The following is a 14,710-nucleotide window of genomic DNA, read 5'->3' on the forward strand; positions in this document are numbered from 1 at the left end:
AACCAGCTGTCCAGGCAACTGAGCAAAACTATACAAAATACAAGATGGGTATTCAGAGCTCGTACTTAATCAAATACCTCAGATTAATACTGGAGACTGAATTCACTCCGTCTTTTTCCAGAATCAGTTGAATTATGACCAACTCATGGGGATGTTGCAGTGGCAACAAATAGTCACGAAGAGAACATTTTATGACTAAGATGCTATCTTATTATGTCCAATCTATATTTCAAATATATTTATAGAAACTGCTGGTTCATGAAGACTGAGAACCCATTTCATCTCCAACAGCCAAGAAGCCACAACCAGGAGAGTCACTTAGAAGTGACAGGGCCATATTCCATTCCAGAATATTGACATTCCTATGACACAAACAATTTTACACTGAAAAATTGGTCCCAAAACAACTAGACATGGCACAGTAATTGCAGGAAGAATCCAAGCTATAATTCTGTGCTGTACTGACTCTATAACTATAATTTATTTTGTGGGCACATATTATACACAAAGAATGCTTATAATGAAATCCAATTTCTAAACATACTGGGCGGGATTCTCCACTCCCGCGCCGAAGTGCCCACGCCGTTGTGAACGCCGTCGAGGTTCACGACGGCGCGAAACGGCCCCTATCCCGACCGATTCAGGGCCCGATAATGGGCTAGGAGCGGGGCCGCGTCATTTACCGCGCCAGGCCTTGTCGCCACGTAAAGGCGGCGCCGCATACATGACGTGGCTGGTGCCGCATAACTGGCGTCACCCGCGCATGCGTGGTTGCCGTCCTCTCCGAGTCTGCCCCGCAAGAAGATGTCAGACGGATCTTACGGGGCTGCGGAAGAAAGGAGCTCCTCCTTCAGAGAGGACAGCCCGACAATCGGTGGGCACCGATCGCGGGCCAGACCCCATTTGAGGCCCCCCTCCCGGTGCAGGATCCCCCCCCCCCCCCCCCCCCCCCCCACCCGCAGGCCGCCCCCCCAGCGTTCCCGCCGGCAGCAACCAGGTGTGGACGGCGCCGGGGGGAACCCGCCGTTTTGGCCTGGCCGCTCGGCCCATCCGGGCCTGAGAATAACGGGGGTGGCGGAGAATCGCCATTTTGGGTGTCTCGGGCGATTCTCTGGCCTGCGCAGCGCGGAACTCAACGGGGTCGTTATCGCCGCTTGGGAGAATCACGGGAGGGCGTCGTACCGGCGTTGCGGGAAATTTTGGCAACCCAGGCGATTCTCCCAACCGGCGCAGGAGTGGAGAATCGCGCCCACTTTGTCCAAAAGTAATATTCCAAAAAGGACGTTTATTTTTGAGGCAAAGACTCCAGTGCTTTATGACAATTTTTCCATAGGACATACAGCATAGATGCACGCCTTTCAGTCCAAATAGCCCATGATGGTGCTCGTGCTCCACTCAAGCCTCCTCTGAACTTTTCTCATTGCAACCCTCTGTCTTTGGTGCATTTGTATGAATTACATCAACTACTCCCTGTGGTAGGGAGTTTCACAATCTCACCACTTCTAAATTTCCTGTTGGACTTTTTGTTGACCAACTAGGGGATTGAAGCACAATAAAAGTCAATCAAACTTTCCAAACATCCTGCCTCCAAGTCAAGGAAGGTGATACATAGTTTGTACGACAACAGCACAATACCTCTATCTGAAAGGTGAAAAAAAAACCTCAGAAGGTTTGCAGCATCTATAGCGAAACAGAATTATTAGTACCAAGTTCATGTTACCAACCTGAAACGTCTTCTGTTTATAGACGTGGCCAGACCTGTAGTTTCGGTATTTTTTTGCTAACTTTGGATTTCTAGTATCCACTGTATTTTGCTCTTACAATATCTCTCAAGTTGACCAGCAAATTGAAAGGTTGGTACTTGCAATAATACGGTTTGTGCTTTGTTGATTCTTGAATGTTGAGAGTGGCATGTTGCCATGGATTTTTGTCTGGCACTTAACAGGACAAACTAAGAACGCCAATTTCAAATGTTCACAACAATTCATACTACAGGAAGATAGGGTGCTGATTGGTCGACAACTCAACTCTGATTGGCCAATGCATTGCCATGGAGAAAGCAACAGGGAACTACAAACTCCCCAAGCTCCCAGGTAATTCAAAAAAGGCACAAGGCTTGAACATATTCCTTTTGTTTGCAGAAAATGGGTCCCTGCATGCGAATGTGTTGCTTTTCGCAAACAAACAAGTTTGATCATCTTAAATTGGTTGTTCGTGTCACCATTGACACACTTTCAGATTGCTCAGTGAGTGCTGCCCATGCATGCTATCGTGTCTAACAACAGACGTTTTGTTTTGGGTTTTGCAAGGGTGAGCTGGCCGAGTACGGTCTGTACTCTGCTGATTAGGAATAATTGAAAGAACATGTTATTTGTGAATTTTCTTTCAAGTGTAGACCCTTAAAAGCCACATGACTTACCCAGTCTGTTTGGAAATTTTTGATTTTTGAGATTTTTTCTCTTTCTCATGTCCATCTTCTTTTCTCCTTTTCTTCATCTTTTCGTTACTTTCTTTTAATTTTCGTTTCTGTTCAAAAGAGAGGAATATCAGGACTAAAATAAAGAGGTACTAATCAAAATATAAAATTAACATAATTGAGATCCACCTGAATATTCTCTACAATGAATGCAGATTGCAATGGTAGGTGATTTTAATTAGCTTTTAAAAGTGCACGGTGTTCCTCTGGTTTAGGTTAAATTGACTTTGAATTATGCACCTCAAACAGTAAAGAGATTGCACATTCTGCACATAGAATATTAAAATGTTAATTGTACTGTGTTCTGTATACCACGGACAGTCTGGTAATTGACAAAATTATTCACATTTTTAAAAAAAAATCATAGATGACTCAACTTCTCAAACATCTGCAGTCCACATGGTGTAGGTACACCCTCAGTGCTGTTTGAAAGTGGATTGCTGAATTTTGCCCAATGTTATTATTCCAAGTTAAGATGGAGTGTGACTTGGGGAGAAATTTGCAGGCAACGGTGTTACCATGCATTTGTTGTCCTTGTGCTTCTAGGCAGCAGGGATCACTGGCTTGTCCAAGGAACTGTGGCGATTTGCTACAATGCATCTTGCAAATGGCACAAAATGTTGTCACATATATGAAAATTAGATCATAGAATTTACAATGCAGAAGGAGGCCATTCGGCCCATCGAGTCTGCACCGGCTCTTGGAAAGAGCACCCCATCCAAGGTCCACACCTCCACCCTATCCCCATAACCCAGTAACCCCACCCAACACTAAGGGCAATTTTGGACACCATGGGCAATTTAGCATGGCCAATCCACCTAACCCGCACATCTTTGGACTGTGGGAGGAAACTGGAGCACCCGGAGGAAACCCACGTACACACGGGGAGGACGTGCAGACTCCGCACAGACAGTGACCCAAGCCGGGAATCGAACCTGGGACCCTGGAGCTGTGAAGCAATTGTGATATCCACAATGCTACCGTGCTGCCCTAAATTGAAGCAGAACGAGGCCATTCAAGCTTGCCCTGCCATTCATTATGATCACGGCTGATCTAGCACTGTTGCCTCACAGCGCTGAGGATCCCAGTTCAATCCCAGGTCATTGTCCGTGTGGAGTTTGCGCATTCTCCCCCCACAACCCAAAGATGTGCAGGATAGATGAATTAGTCATGCTAAATTGCCCCTTAATTGGAAAAAAATAATTGGGTACTCTTAAGTTTGCCTTGATTCCTTTAGCCCCAAGAGCTATATCTAATTCCATCTTGAAATTACACAACTTTTTGGCCTCAACTACTTTCTGTGACAGTGAATTCCACAGATTCCATTCTCCGGGTGAAGAAGTTTCTCCTCACCTCAGTCCAAAAAGGTTTACCCCTTATCCTCAAATTATGACCCCTAGCTCTGGACTCCCCCATTATTGGGAACATTCTTTCAGAATCTACCTCGTCTAATCCGGCTAGAATTTTTTTTGGTATATTTTAAAATAAATTTAGAGTACCCAATTCATTTTTTCCAATTAAGGGGCAATTTAGCGTGGCCAATCCACCCACTCTGCACATCTTTGGGATGTCGGGGCGAAATCCATGCAAACACGGGGAGTATGTGCAAACTCCATACGGACAGTGACCCAGAGCCGGGATCGAACCTGGGACCTCGGTGTTGTGAGGCAGCAGTGCTAACCACTGCACACCGTTCTGCCCATCCTCACCGATTTAGCCTCTCCTCATTTGACAGTCTCGCCATCCCAGGAATCAGCCTGGTAAACCTTTGCTGCACTCCATCAATGGACATTGCCACTTCTAACGTGATGTTGAAGGAAAGGTCACTGATGAATTAACTGCAGATAGTTGGGCAAGAGCACTACCCAGAGGAATTGTTGCAGCAATAATACCACGATGATGAAAGAAACACTAAGCCTTTATTAAGGGAACAAATCTCCTGACTCAGTAGCTGCATCAGTGTGACATGATCATTCCATAATAAGGACAAGTTTACACACTGAAAAATAACAAATAATCCTATATATGTTCCCACTCTACTGTTTAGTTCTCTGTTCTACTTTATTTTTAAAACCCTTACTTTTTCCACCTCATCTGATCCATGATATTGTTCCTAAACATTTTCCCCATAAGTTAAAACCACCTAAATACATGCTTTCTTTTTCCTTCCCTATATTGGAGAACGAGAACAGGTTTGGGAAAGATTCATATGCAAACAAGTTTCTCAGTCTAGATAAACCAATGTCAGACAGTTCAAATTTATAAGCAGAAAACCTGACCCCTCCCACTCTCCCAGAGAGTGTGTTATGGATAGCACATGGCTCAAAGCAACCATTGTCTCTTTAACTACTCTAATTTTGTTTCACTGTTTGGAGAGATAGCTTCGCATTTAGCAGAGAAAGGCTGCTGAAAAGATAAGGAACTTGTGACATGGCAACAAAACAAAAACCTATAATATAGAAACTAAGACACAGAGGAAAAAAGGAAACAGAGAAAATCACTCCATTGTTAAGATCAAAAAGTCAGAACGAGAATCGAAAATCCAAAACTCTTATTTAATCAACAAGATTGAACTACAACCACAGCTAGTCATCAATCATAGTACAGACAGGAAATTGATATTTTTGAAAGACCAACCATATAATTTGGGAACTACGGCCTAGGCCACACCCATAATACTGTGTGCAGTCTTGCCTGGGCAAGTGCTCATTATAAACAGTCGGCTAAAACCACAGTAAGCACACGGTATAGATTCACCAGCCCAAAACTGGGAACGTGACGTTCCTGTACCGTGTCAGGGCGCCATGGTGGCATAGTGGTTAGCACTGATGCCTTACAGCACCAGTGACCTGGGTGCGATTTGGACATTGGGTGACTGTGTGGAGTTTGCATATTTTCCTCCGGGTGTTTCGGTTTCCTCCCACAGTCCGAAGGATGTGCAGGTTAGGTGGCTAAAATTGCCCCTTAGTGTCCAACGGTTGGATGGGGCTACGGGGATGGGTCTGGGTAGGAGTCCTCTTTCGGAAGATTGGTGCAGACTTGATGGACCGAATGGCCTTCTTTTGCACTGTAGGGAATCCATGGTTAAAGGTGGTGTCTTGGATTAATGCCTCATCTGAAAAACAGAACCTCTGACTCCACAATACGTTTCAGCCAGGATCATGTGCTCATGTTTTCTGGCGTGAGACTTAACCCGTGACCATCTGATTCAGAAGTAACAGTCCTAAAATTAGGCCAAACACCACTTTAAAATATATTGAATATACTGTTAAATATTTGAAACAGAACCCTGCCACCACTCCCCCGCCCCCCAAACCCCCACACAAGCATAGACAGTGGATTACTCTAGCAAAGAATCAAATAGACATAATGATTAGTATGATAGCCACCTGCACTCTAGACTTTGAAAAAAATGTTTAGATGAGGATCTTTTAAAAAAGAATATCAAATGTGGGAGGAGGGCGGAAAATTGTGTTTAAATGAATTGGTTCCAGCTAAAGATACGGCTTTTCCTTTTGTGCAGTAACTTGTACAGTTCAATAACTTGTACAGTTCTATGATCTGTCAAAATTTATCAAATACAATTGTGCTGGAAATACTAGTGAGTTTTTCTCTTCAAATGCCAGATTGGAATGAATGGCATTGGTGCTGATACATTAGAATAAATCACCTATAGAGTATGCAGCACATAGCAATTGTTTTGTTCTCACCTTTGGAGACTTTGTCTTTTTCTTGTCCTTCATAAAATCTTCATCCCCATCGGATTCAGATGCTTGACGGAATTGCAACGTTCCACTATTGATATAAAAACCGCCCAGCTTGGTGGTCAAGGAGGCTGGAACAAGTTCATCGTACTAGAACAGCACAAAGAAAAGGCATCACTTTTAAAATAATATTTGACTAAGCTGACCAAAGAAAGATTACTTGCTTGTCCCTAACTTTATCTGCTGCATACAGTAGTCGGCCGAATGTGCCGTAAACTGTAGTACCACTGGAGAAACTCTTTTTAAATCATACACCGTGACAATGAAACTATAGCTCAGTAAAATGTTGAAATCCCCAAAATTGTTCTGCAGCAATGTGTTGGCTGTCTTATCCATTCGGTTCGCTGGATAATTTTGCTTTTTGTTGCTGCTCCTCAAAATATTTTCCATACCCCTCTCTGCCAACTGTTGGTATTTTGTGACTGATGATGATAAATGCACTGTAATGGAAATCCTTCCCTTGCATTGCGACTGGATGACAGCAAGGATAGTGATAGCGAAATTTGGTTTATAGCAAAGCATAAGGATCATTCCTGTTTTATGATGTACTTGTATTGTCAAACCTACTAACAAAAAGATACACCACCACTTCCAATTAGGCAGATTGTGGCATTTGTTGACAGGATTGGAGTTTCTAAAAAGTATGTTCTCCTTTTTGTTATTAGGGTGAAAAAAATACTCCTTCTTGGTAAGGACAATCGGATATTGAGCTCCTGCTCCAGATAGTAGATGCACTTTTAAAAAAACTTGATAGTGACACCAAGCAATCGTTGGATTTCAAAATTTAGTGCGGGGTTGACATTGCTCTGTACTTTACCAGCAGGAAATCTGAGCATCACTCAAACTAGCACCCAGAGCCAAAAAATTACCAATTCCCGCTTAGGTTTGAGCAATGTCTGAAGAATAAAAAACAGTTAAATGTCTTTTTGCAACAAGGAATTATAAAAGAGATGGAAAATTTGACAATAGAACACATTTAAAAGCTTTGTATCTAAATGCACAATTCATTCGGATCAAAATTGTTGAGTTAATGGCACAGAGTCAAAAGGGTAGGATTTGGTGGCGATTACGGAGACGTGGTCACAAGAGACCAGATCTGGTGATAGAAATTGACTTTTCTAATCAGCTATAACCATGAGAGTAAGGGAAGATGATAGAGGTTTAACTGAGAAATCATTAAGAATAATTAACTATAATCATATTAAGCATTACTTCAGTGCAACAATAGCTGGGAATCCACTAAGGGTTAATCCAGATAATTCTCTTTAATTTTTAGGTTTCACATTTTGCAAGTTGCTTGAGACTGCAAGGCCAGTGACGTCAACTAGCTAAAAGACCCCATTGTATGGTAAAAAAAATGGGCGGCCGTCCAGTACGAATAGTCTCGTTTCTATTGTAACAGCCAGCCTAGGACTGATAATTTCTTAACAAAAAACGGTGTTTTTCTAATTAAATTGACAAGCGATGGAACGGGAAATTGGCACCAATATATGTAAATACATATATCTCTTAAATTGATAGACAGACAGTTTGGTCGAATTGAGTGAATTATAAAAATTAGTTAAAGCCAATCAGAAGTAAAAAGGACAGACCTTAAGATAATCTCCTTAAGAATCACTTACCGTGATGGAAAAACTCATTCCGGAATCACCCTATCTATATTTCTGAAACCCATTTCTTTGCTGCTTGCTAATCGCCATCTTTCTTTTGTTTAGATCACTATGTTATCCTGTGTATTATGATTTGAAGAATTACCACGATCTGTAATTTAATGAAAACTCAACTACTGTATTCGCTAAAGACAATTAATCTGACTAGCTTGCTGCAGGGCTAGTCGGAGCTTCCTAAATGTTGTATTAAAAACAAGTTTACCAGTGGCACAGCTGACAAATAAAGTACAAGTGGACTTTGCCAAAAATCACAGACTTGACCTCTGTTATTTGGGGACTGAGAAGGGATAAAGGGTATCCAGGGTTCTGAATCGACACAGAGATCCATCATCTGGGAATTGAATATCCAAGGATACTCAGTAGTGTAGCTTTGCTGGTAAAGAAAGGGATCATTGTTATAATGAGATAGGTGGTAGGTGGATTGGCCACGCTAAATTGCCCCTTAAAAAAAAAGATATAAGCATTGGAGTCTGAGATGTGGAATCAGTCTGGGTAGAAATAAGAAATAACAAAGGGAAGTAATCCCTGGTTGGGGTAATCTATAGGTCCCCAAACAGTAGTTCGCAGTGGGGCACAGTATAAACCAGGAAATACTGGCGGCTTGTAAGAAAGGCAATAATCATGGGTGATTTTAATATTCACATAGACTGGATTAATTAAATTGGCATGGGTAGCCTCAAGGGAGAGTTCATTAAATGTATAAGAGATTTTTTCTTGGAACAATATGTTGTGGAACCAACCCGGGAGTAGGCTGTCCTGACCATTGGGAACGGAAGAGGTGTCAATAATGAAATGAAATGAAAATCGTTTATTGTCAAAAGTAGGCTTCAAATGAAGTTACTGTGAAAAGCCCCTAGTCGCCACATTCCGGCGCCTGTTCGGGGAGGCTGTTACGGGAATAATGGCGCCCTCAGACTGGTCCCTTTACACAAAGCCACCTCCATCCATTCCCACGCCGACCTCTCCTCCACCATCCACTTCCATACCATAGTTATGCTCTCCCCTAATAATAATTCTGCAGATTCGACAGCGCTAGCCCCCCCCCCCCCCCCCCCACACACACACACACAATCCTTTTCCAGGCCGTCCTGGCCCGGGGAACCTTACCCACCCACAAACTCCAGTATCATCCTATTCACCCTGCTAAAGAATGACTTGGGCACGAATATCGGGAGATTCTGAAACACGAACAAAACCTTTGGCAGCACCATCATCTTTACCGTCTGGCCCCTTCCAGCCAACAACAAAAGCAACACATCCCACCTCCTAAAGTCCTCCATCATTCCCCTCCACCAGTTTTGCCAGATTCAGCTTGTGCAGCTGGGCCCCGCTGTGTGCCACAAGTATCCCAAGATACTAAAAACCCACTCCGACAACCCGAAACGGCAACCTCCTTAAACTCCCTCCCTCGACCCCAGGTGTTTATCAGGAATACCTCACTTTTCCCCATATTGAGCTTAGACCCGGAAAAAAGACTAAACTCCCCCAAGATCCCCATAATCCTGGCAAAACTTTCAACTGAATTCGCAACATATAACACGAGGTCATTAGCATATAAAGAGACTTGATGCGCCACCCCCTTGAAGCCCGAAGTGCCATTGCCAATGGCACGGGTGAAGAGCAAAGGGAGAGCAGACATCTCGACCTCGTCCCCTGATGCAGCCCGAAATACTCCGAATTGACACTACTGGTCTGCACACAGACGCACCTTCGGAGCCTTAAACAACAATCTCATCCAGTCTACAAACTCCTGCCCAAACCCGAACCGCCCCAACACCTCGAATAAGTACAGCTGCTCCATACAGTCAAACACAATCTCTGCATCCATTGACACAACCACCTCCACTTCCCTGCCCATCGAGGGCATCATTATTACATTCAATAACCTCTGAACATTGGCCGATAGCTGCCATCCCTTCACGAACCCTGTCTGGTCCTCCCACATCACCCCGACACACAATTCTCTATCCACACCGCCAGCACCTTCGCCAATAACTTTGCATTCACATTCAACAACCAATTTTGGGCGGTATGATCCACACTGCTCCGGGTCCTTATCTTTCTATAAAAGGTGCGGGATAGACAGCGTGGAGGGGAAGCTCACTCCTCCCCATCGATTCATTGTACACCTCCACTAACAGGGGCCCCAGCTCCCATCCATACCTCTTAACCTCTGCAGGGAACCCATCCGGACCCGGGGCCTTCCCTGCCTCCTGACTGCATCGCTTCCCCCAGCCCCTGTACCGCCTCATCCATCCTCAGGAACTCCAGCCCATCCAAAAACCGTCTCATGTTCTCATCCCCTCCTGGGGGCTCCGTACTATACAACTGCTGATCAAATGCCTAAAACACCCTATTCAACCCAACTGAAAAATGCCAACACTCTCCCCACTGGTATCTCCATAGGCCAAAGTTCTTACAAGTCCCCAAGTCTATGGTCTCGCAAAAACCTGCTTGCCTTCTCCGGCGCATCCATGCAGAATGCCTGGCCCTGGTACATGATCCACAACTGGGCTGGGTACAACATTCCAAACCTCACTCCTTCCTTGAGCAGGACCGTTTTGACCCCGTTAAACCAGCCGGCACTTCGCCTACTCCGCACCAAAATCCTGGTAGATCCTAATCACATTCCCTTCCCAGGTGCACTTCTGTCTCCTTCACCTGCCGTAGAATCTTCTCTTTGTCTAAGTGTCTGTGCTGTCGTACCCATCGTTCTTCGCCCTTCTCCTCAAGAGACCTGTGAGCTTGATCCACCTCGGGGTGGGGGAGCGGTTGAAGAACGCATGATAGCTACCTACTTTGTGGCCTGTATTCCATCTATGCCTTCAGGCAATCCCACAATCAGGATATTCCGCCTCCTTGGCCGATTCGCCAAATCATCCACTTTCTCCCTCAGTTCCTTTAGCCCTCTGCCACCAGCGTCATCTCTGCCACTAATGAGGCCAACCGATCCTCAGGGTCCGCAACTGACTCTTCCACTTTTTGAAGTGACGCACTATGTGCCTCTAATCTCTCAATGGCTGCCCGAATCGGGTCCGCCACCGTAGCCAGGTCTTCTGAGGCCTCCTGCCTATGCTGTTGAAACTTGACCGTCAAAAATTCCACCAACTGTTCCGTGGACCACTGAGTGGGGAATGGCACCACAGAGCTTTCCGCCATCTATCTTTCTTCTGCACTCCTCGAAAGCCCCTGGTCTTACAGTTGCACTGTTTGATTGGGCTGAGACATGCCCACCCTAAGGAGAATTTTTAGCTATATCTGTTCCTTTGCTTCGTACCAGCAAACACCCCTGTGAGTGGGTAACAAGGACCAAACAATTCCACCTCAAGCAGGAGCCACCAAATGTACGACCACTCACTCCATGGCCACCGGAAGCCAAAAAGGGGATTTCTTGATTCATTAGGGGATCAGGGATTATGAGGATAAGGGAGCGGAATGGGGATGAGGAACATATCAGCCACGATCGAATGGCAGAACAGACTCGATGGGCCGAATGGTCAAATTAACTCAGTACTGACTTTATCCAATTCTGCCACAATAGTTAATGTATTAAAAACCAGCCTTATTCACAAAACACTAAGTTAATTTTTGGAAATAATTCGCTGAAACAGAGAACAGGAGTTGAGCCGAGCCTATCAATTCAAATAAAAACATTCTGCATATTTTGTTCAATGAGTAGCAGCTCACTTGAATTTAATTTATGGTTAATTATTTTGAAGATGTTTATCAGCCTGTCCTTTCCAAATCTGCAAGAATATCTCAAACCTCAAAAGAGATTTGGATAGGCCAAATAGCTTGTGCAGTATCTCAGCTAAACGGGAAAAAAATTAACCATATTACCGTCTATGAAAATGAAGAAAGAGCCAACTTTAACAATTATTTTAAACATGGTTATGTTACTATTCACCATTCTGCTTGAATGAAGTATGAAATACAGAATAATCAATTGGAATTCAGCATTGTTGGGGCGGCACAGTGGTGCAAGCTGCCTCACGGCGCGGAGGACCCGGGTTCGATTCCGGCCCCAGGTCACTGTGGAGTTTGCACATTCTCCCAGTGTCTGCGTGGGTCTCACCCCCACAACCCAAAGATGTGCAGGCTAGGTGGATTGGCCACGCTAAATTGTCTCTTAATTGGCAAAAACAAATTGAGTACTCTAAATTCAAGGAAAAAGGAATTCAGCATTGTGAAGAAAGAAAGTCAAATTTTCAGGTTGACAAGAAGTATTATTTTGCTACCTTAGAAAGACAGCGAGTTCTGTGAAAGCAGTGTTATTAATACCATAAAAGGTAAAGTTTTAAACTTAGTGAATGAGCAGAGACACTTTGATGTGCAGATACCCAGGTCATTAAAAGGTAGATAACACCATAAAACATCAATCTGAGTTCTTGCAATAGAAAAGATGCAGGACAGATTCATTGAAACGTTCAGGAAATTAGAAGTTACAGTTTTGGAGAGAGAGAGAGAGAGAGAGAGAGAGAGACTGTTCTCTAAAACTTCTAAAGGTAAGGGGAGACCTGGTAGAAGTTTCCAAGATTATGAATAGCAAAGTTACAAAGTTTTATATCATCATATTGTTACCATTGCACTGAGCAACAGAAACGAGAAAATAGAAAATTAAGAATAATGAAAGGAAGGTTTGAAAAAAGATTTACATCAAGCGTGGTTAGAATCTAAAACTCTCTGCCAAAACTGCTGTTGAAGTAAAGCTTTCGGGAGAAAAAAAAAAAATCAGAAATAGAAGATTACTCAAGTGTGGATATTGAGCAAGAGATAGCTTTTGACTGAGTGGCTTTTGATTGAGTGGCTTATGAAAAGAAAAGCACTGGCAAAGACTGCATGACTTTCTCATGCTTCCGTTTGCCCTCATTCCCTATTTCAGTTTTAAGATTAGGGAGCTACTAGGGAACCATATGTACTTGATGTATTGGACTTTATTTAATTATTTTCCCCAAAGTTGTCCTGAATCCTTACAAATGTTACATTACTCTCGCTGCTTCTTCCTAAAAGTCACCATTCTGATTCCTGTCCTATGATGCACTGCCTTTCCTCAATGTCGATTTATGTCTGCAACACTCGGGGATGGTAATTTATATGTGACTTTTTCTGCTCAAGAACCTACCACCTTACTCCAAATCTCTGTGATAGGTAGTTGGGTTATAATAAAGTAGCATGATCCAAGCATATCTAACGCACTCTATCTATCAGCTGAACCTGTGAGCCAAGGCCTGTTAATTACAGCTCCTAAATCTCACTGCCTCTTAGGTGATTGAACATAGATCATAGAAAATACAGCACAGAACAGGCCCTTCGGCCCACGATGTTGTGCCGAACTTTGGTCCTAGATTAAGAACAAATTAATTTACACCTCATCATTCTACCGTAATCCATGTACCTATCCAATAGCCGCTTGAAGGTCCCTAATGTTTCCAACTCAACTACTTCCACAGGCAGTGCATTCCATGCTCCCTAACCCTAACACTACTCTCTGGGTAAAGAACCTACCTCTGACATCCCCCCTGTATCTTCCACCATTCACCTTAAATTTATGTCCCCTTGTCATGGTTTGTTCTACCCGGGAAAAAGGACTGTCTACTCTATCTATTCCCCTGATCATTTTATAAACCTCTATTAAGTCTACCCTCATCCTTCTCCGTTCTAATGAGAAAAGCCCTAGCACCCTCAACCTTTCCTCGTAAGACCTACTCTCCATTCCAGGCAACATCCTGGTAAATCTCCTTTGCACCTTTTCCAAAGCTTCCACATCCTTCCTAAAATGAGGCAACCAGAACTGCACACAGTACTCCAAATGTGGCCTTACCAAGGTTTTGTACAGTTGCATCATCACCTCACGGCTCTTAAATTCAGTCCCTCTGCTAATGAACGCTAGCACACCATAGGCCTTCTTCACAGCTCTATCCACTTGAGTGGCAACTTTCAAAGATCTATGAACATAGACCCCAAGATTGGTGATGGGATATATGGGACGCAGCAGTACCTACAAACCGGGAGGGTTTCTTTATGCACAACAAGCAACCCCATAAATGTATCAACAAAGAAGCAATTATATGACTTTGGGAACAGGAGAGACTTGAATATACACCACCTATATTATCTACCACAAAGGGGTAAGCTTTGGACTTTTAACTTGTTCCTAGGAACCAAATCCCACAATTTGTAAGCCAAATCATACTCACATTCTTCGAGCTAGTCTTATCAAAATAATCCCCAGTGAAGTTTGGAATATTCAGTTCATTTACATTCAATGTGTTGCCAGCTCTCTGCCAGATGGGAGCATTATTAAAAACTGAACATGAAAAGCAGCCAGTACAACAGGTTAGATAATGTCACCAAGACACTGAATGTTCCAACTATAGAAATAGATCTAAAGTTCAAATTCCACCACTTAGTGTGAAATGCGATTGACTGGCTATATGTGAAGGCATTAATATAAAAAAACAATTATGATTCTTGTTAGTTGGCCGTGAGCAGTTTTCTTCCACAATTATAAATATTAGCCCTGTTTTTCAAGAGGAGTACAGCTTCCCCAGTTTTTCCTACTTCTTCCCAGATTTGTTCCTACTTGAGAAAACTCAGTGAAAAGGAGAAAATCTGAGGGCAGTGTTCATGAACACTAAATATGCATCTCAAATTAGAGAAGGGAAGTGAAGTTTATCTTAAAAATGTCATTAAATTAATTCAGTGCACCTTAATGATTGGAACCACGAGTGAACACAGTTATTCCTGTCCAAAATAAACAGAGCAGTTAAGACACTTTTTGGGAACATTTGAGATTGACT

General features: G+C 43.3%; 1 protein-coding gene across 1 annotated transcript in view; it reads right to left on the minus strand.

Annotated features, from left to right (window-relative positions):
• LOC140394450 (ubinuclein-1-like) overlaps positions 1-14,710 on the minus strand; it is an 84,226-nt gene that overhangs the window by 51,781 nt on the left and 17,735 nt on the right. The window contains exons 4-5 of the mRNA XM_072481724.1: positions 6,187-6,330; positions 2,420-2,526 (exon numbers count right to left, since the gene is read on the minus strand). Of these exons, the coding sequence (XP_072337825.1) occupies positions 2,420-2,526; positions 6,187-6,330 (251 nt within the window). The remainder of the gene's footprint in view (positions 1-2,419; positions 2,527-6,186; positions 6,331-14,710) is intronic.

Source organism: Scyliorhinus torazame, chromosome 17 (assembly GCF_047496885.1).
Source record: "Scyliorhinus torazame isolate Kashiwa2021f chromosome 17, sScyTor2.1, whole genome shotgun sequence".
Classification (NCBI taxonomy): Eukaryota; Metazoa; Chordata; class Chondrichthyes; order Carcharhiniformes; family Scyliorhinidae; genus Scyliorhinus; species Scyliorhinus torazame.